Source organism: Pyrus communis, chromosome 11 (genome assembly GCF_963583255.1).
Source record: "Pyrus communis chromosome 11, drPyrComm1.1, whole genome shotgun sequence".
Taxonomy (NCBI): Eukaryota; Viridiplantae; Streptophyta; class Magnoliopsida; order Rosales; family Rosaceae; genus Pyrus; species Pyrus communis.
The window spans coordinates 9,786,586-9,791,864 of record NC_084813.1 but is presented as its reverse complement, the minus strand read 5'-3'; the positions used below and the strand labels follow the sequence as shown (position 1 = coordinate 9,791,864).

Here is a 5,279-nt window from a genome sequence, read left to right as displayed (position 1 = left end):
TGTGGCCTGTCCCCCAATAATGTTCTGAAAGCCACCTTATTTTCTTATCCCTCTGCTGCTTGCCTAGCCAAGCTAGCTATTATGAATTTAGCAACGTTTGAAAACGAGATGTTTTTGTCCACTTCTTCCATCTGCCTATATAGGCAAATACAAACAAACTAGAGAGCTGTGCTTTAGTCCCTTTTGTAATCATAGTAAATTCCTTTCTGTCCATGACATTTGATGACATGCTGGTTAAAGTTAAACTCTCACATATGTTTTTGGTAAGGCCAAATAATGAAAGATGTTTCCAATCACAATGTTCTTCGTTTGATTGATACAAGCGATACTGGTAATGAGATTCAAATAAAAAACATTAGATGTAGCAGTAATTGTTGTAAAAAAAAGGGCACCACCTTGATTAATTTCTAAACGTTTGAAAATTAAGAAATAGCATCTAGATCTGGTTAGGTGCTCCGTCTAGGCACCCAACTAGTTTGCGACTATCATTTAGACAGAAAATAGATAACTTTCGTTTGACAAATTTTTTTTCAATAAATTATAGGAGACTTGTTAAATACTTAGATGAACACACATTATGTGCTTGTTCCTTATATTTTCATTATGTTTCAATACTCTATAATCTATATGTCATTTTATTTTGCAATTTATGTATTTCAATGAAGTTATGTATTTTTTAAGTATAATCAGACACTTATTTATATGATATGTAAAAATTTTACTCAAATCCATCTAGGTGTTATGCCCTAGTGCGCCGTCCAACTAGCGCCTAACGTTTTTTAGAACCTTAGTTATTACAAGTGATATTGGAAATTTGAGACTCGAACAAAAGACCTCAAATGCGAAGATAAATGTGGTAAATAATTATTGACAACTTTAGTTTTGATAAAAGCAAATAATACCTTCGATATAGTTTAAATTGATACAAGCTATACTTCAAAAGTGAGACTCAGAAACAAAACAATCCCTTTTTAACCACTTTAGCTTTTTAACAGTCAGTTTTGCCACTGGAACTTCTGAGATTATTGTTTTGCAAACCAAAAACTTGGATTCTCAGAAAATAACATGTAAGCTCCTTTCATTTCATTGACTCATAACTCATAAGGCACAATTTGAAAGAAACTTGAAAATAAAAAACAAAAGAATTTACACAAGAACTCTGTGTTCTACCCTATCATTGTTGATGCTAAAGTGGAAAATAAGGCAAAAGAGAAGTTGTTCCCCTCTCTCCAATCTGTTTTTTTTTTACCATCTGCTATGCAAAGTCATGCCTGATGTTTAACCAAAAGATAAGAGGGCCTTTTTTTTTCTCGTTGCAGATTTCTCAATCATTCGAGACTGCTTCTTGGATTTGATTACATGATCGATGCATTCGAATGCCGCTGATGCTGTTTCTCGCTGCCATCATTTCGTTAAGCGAAAGCCTCTTCTTAGGCCCTGGTTCCGGCCTTTGCTTTGGGGCGCTGTGGGATCTTGACTTGGCATTAAATGACTGAGTGCTTGACATGTAGTTTGGGGAGTCTGAGTAAGGCCGAAAGAACCTGTCTCCACAAACACTTTTGGATGGTGTGCCGGGAGCATTAGAACGAAAAGAGGTGGCAAACCGCGGAGTGTTATGTGCAGTCGGGAACTTGCATTCATTACCATTGAAGTACCATTCAAAATCTTGAGGTTTCTTGCTGTCAGGTATTGAGATACGAGCTGGCATTGGACAGGGCAGCGGTGAGGAGATGGTTTGGTAAGGCAGGTCTTCACCACAATCAGATAATATGTTGTTGAACCTACGAGACCTGGATCTCGGCTTGAATGTGTCAATTTCCACAATCTTCGGGCTTTCATCAAAGCTATTAACCGAAGTTTCATAAGTTGCAGATAGCCTCCTGCTATAAAATTCACTTCTTGCATCTTCAAATCTTTCCTGTAAAATTAATGAATCAACCACATAAGTAAGAAGCAAGAAATGTAAAATGTAATCCAATGGAAGTTGGTGAAATTAAGACTTACGACAGACTTCCGGGCATTAATTTCGGGTAGGAACCTATTCTCTTTATTGAAAGAACGACGCGCACGCTGGTATCGGACATTAGTCTGTGCTCTAAAAAGAGCTTGCATACTGTAAAGAGTAGCAGCAGCCCGTTTCCGGACAAGAAAGCCTCTAACAAGAGCCTGCAACTTAACCAGTCCTTTAAGAGCACGGTGAGCCTTTCTCGCCTGAAATCAAATTCAATTCAAGATCGAACAGAACAATGCACATAAGTAATCATTTCCCAGAAAAGGCAAGAAAACAGAAATCATAACAACAAATGGGGTAAATAAGATATAAAACCAATGCCAGAAAAAGCAAGAAAACCGAAATCATCAACACAAATAGGGGCAGACATTAAAATCGTTACCCTGTTTGAAAACATGATTTCAAATTTCAAACAATTCACATTCGGAATCGGAAATACACATAATGATCAAGGGGGACCAAATATCCGCCGTTCGATTGACAGAGGAAACACATTTTTGTACTGTTCCATAGGATTTGGAAGCAATTTTTGCAATCTTTTAGGAGCAGACATCAAAGTAAGACAACATCATGTAACAGTAAATCTAGCAGTTCCATTGTATGAGGAAGCAGATGTTTGTAACTTTCTGGGAGCAGACACAACACTAAAAATTAAGGAAACTCCTTCCACAAAACCAACCAAAACATAAGTTCAAATTTGTTATATTTTTACGTTACCAACATTCTATAAGCAAAAGCAAATTTAATTTAATGAAGAAAATGAAAACCCAACTTACCAAATAGCCTCTGAAAACAGTTTGAATCTTCATTGCAGCCCATCTCTCTCTTTTCCCAAACATGATCCCGCCACCACCGCCGCGGCCACCGCCTTGACTTGTCAACCTCACAACCGCAACAGCCGCCTGTGCTGCAGCCACTGCGGCATCAGCAGCAGCTGCGGTGGCCGCAGCCACCGCAATTGCGTGCTTGTTCTGCTCCTTATCTGAGTCCGCAAGGTAGGATCTGAGCCAGGCAGAGTCAGCAGGGACAGGAACATTGGGCGGAAGATTGGTTGTTGCGTCTTTCCCTGACTTGGCGAAGCTCCACCTTTTCTTCTCCTTCCGGTCGCTGGAGACAGTGCTGGTGTTGTCGACGTGGTCTTTCTCTCTCTTCATCCCCAGCAAGCTCTTCAACCATCTTGTAGCTCTCCCCATGTTGTTTTTGCTGTCTCACTTTCTCTCTCTAGAATCTGAAGTTGGAAGCTGGAGAAAGTTAAAAGAAGGCAGGGGTTCAGTAAAGGGCGAGTCAAAAAGATCCAGATGGAGTTTATGAAGAAGCAAATACCTACAAAGCACCAAATGTAGATACAGAAAGTGAGGAGAGAGAAACAAGTGAAAGTGAAGAATAAAAAGTCCTAGGGTGAGAGAGAGAGGGAATGTTGAGTTTAAAGAGCAAAGTGCTGAGTGTGAGCAAATGGGCTATCTCCATTTTTAGTGTATAGAATCTGGATGAGAGAGAAAGTTGAGTAGTGAGAAAGTTCTGAAAAAAAATCCAAAAAAAGGTGGGTGGGTGTGAGCGAAGAGAGCAGAAAGGGTTTCTGCAAAATCTCTCAGAATCTTTACAGGTTGCAAGCAGAGAAGTGTGGAGCAAAAGATAAACAAAAAAATTGAGATAAAGATTAAAGATTGGGGTTTTTTTTTTTCAATTTTCTTTTGTAAAAATTCTGACAGGTCCTCGTGAAGAACTGTATTACAAGACAAAATCTGTCACAGAAAGACGCAGAGGTTCAAAAACCATTTTATAATTCGAAAAAACAAAGTTTTCAAAAACTAATAAACCCAAAAACTTCACCGTTCCAGGTAAACAAAACAATAATTTACAGAGCTTAAAAATATACAGACTCTCTCACACCCACCTCCTTAAATCTTTGAATTCAAAAAAAGAGCCGGATTCTACAGTCCCCCACCCACACTTTGACCTCTAACTATTCTTGGCAAAACAACTACAAAAGGCACTGCCACCGCGTCCTCCACCGCTTCACTCACTCTCTCTCCTCCCACCCTACTTTCTCTCTCTAAATATCTCAACTTTCTGGAGCAACGTGTGCTCCAGATGAAAGATAGCCACTGACAATCCCGTGAACCGCTTCGAGTTTCTTTAAAAAAGCTTCTCCCTTCTTCTCTTCCAAAACCCTTTTGGGTATTATTAAGCTTCTCTCTCTCTAAAAAGAAAAATACCCTTTTGCTATCTTCTGCAACTGCAAACCCCCAAACCTTCTACATTAAAGCCATAATCTTCTCTGATATTTCTCTCTCCTCTCTCTCTCTCTCTCTCTCTCTAAGTAGACTCAGACTGTGGAAGTACTAGAGAAGTGCAGGCATTAAGGACTACTCCAGATGAGTGAGAGAGAAAGAAGAACCCAAAAATGCCTCAGACTACGCTTTCCTTCTTGGGTTGGAAGCGTTTCCATATCTTTTTTGTTTTCACAGTGATTCCCTCTCTCTCTCTCTCTCTCTCTCTCTCTCCCCTCCCTCCCTCCCTCTCTCTCTCTAGGATTGTTTACCGAGTCTCTGGCATTCTTACTGCATCAAAATCTTTGAAACAGAGCTCTCTGGGATTTCCCAAATCAGCCCTGATCAAGCAGATATGAATCCATTTGGGGGTGCAGACATTGCTTATTAAGAGGATAGGGAGAGGGAGGGGGAGAGAAGGGGAGGGGGCAATCTTGGGATTTGAAAATCCATAAATGCTGGGGTTTTGAATTTTTGTTTTTTTCCTGATATTTGGGATATTACCAAAGTTGGATAAATATTTAAATTTTAGAGAGAGTGATAATGATGGCAATCTACCATTGACTATTTGAAATTTGGGTTCTTTTTATTTTTTTTTGTTAAAAAAAATAAATATATATATCCTTTTTTTTTTTCCTTCAAAAAATTCGAATGAATGCAGATCCTTCTTCTTCATCTCTGCAATCTGGTGTGATGAGTGGTGCCACGGAGTTTTAATTGTTTTTTGTTTTTGGTATTGTACGCTGTCACATGATGGATAAGGAACCTGAAAATAGTATGGATCTTACTTATTCTTGTTCATTGGTTTGGCTAAAATCCAGGGCATAATTAAATGCATAGCGTTCAACAGCAACATTTTAGCATTAATTCAAATTGAATTTCAACAATTTGGGCGAGATCATAGGTTGAATTTGAAGACACTGGATTGGGTATGGACACATGTAGAATTTGAAAAGAACGGATTGTGCATTCCCTCCACTTCACAAGTGTTGAATTAT

General features: G+C 38.9%; 1 protein-coding gene across 1 annotated transcript; it reads right to left on the bottom strand.

Moving 5' to 3' along the window:
• Positions 1-1,056: 1,056 nt before the first annotated feature.
• On the bottom strand, positions 1,057-4,491 carry LOC137709471 (protein IQ-domain 26-like). The gene is made up of 4 exons (XM_068448563.1): positions 3,906-4,491; positions 2,788-3,252; positions 2,005-2,211; positions 1,057-1,918 (listed from the first exon to the last, which is right to left on the bottom strand). The coding sequence occupies exons 2-4, from the start codon at positions 3,202-3,204 to the stop codon at positions 1,325-1,327; spliced, it is 1,218 nt and encodes a 405-aa protein (XP_068304664.1). The 5' UTR covers positions 3,205-3,252; positions 3,906-4,491; the 3' UTR covers positions 1,057-1,324.
• Positions 4,492-5,279: the final 788 nt, after the last annotated feature.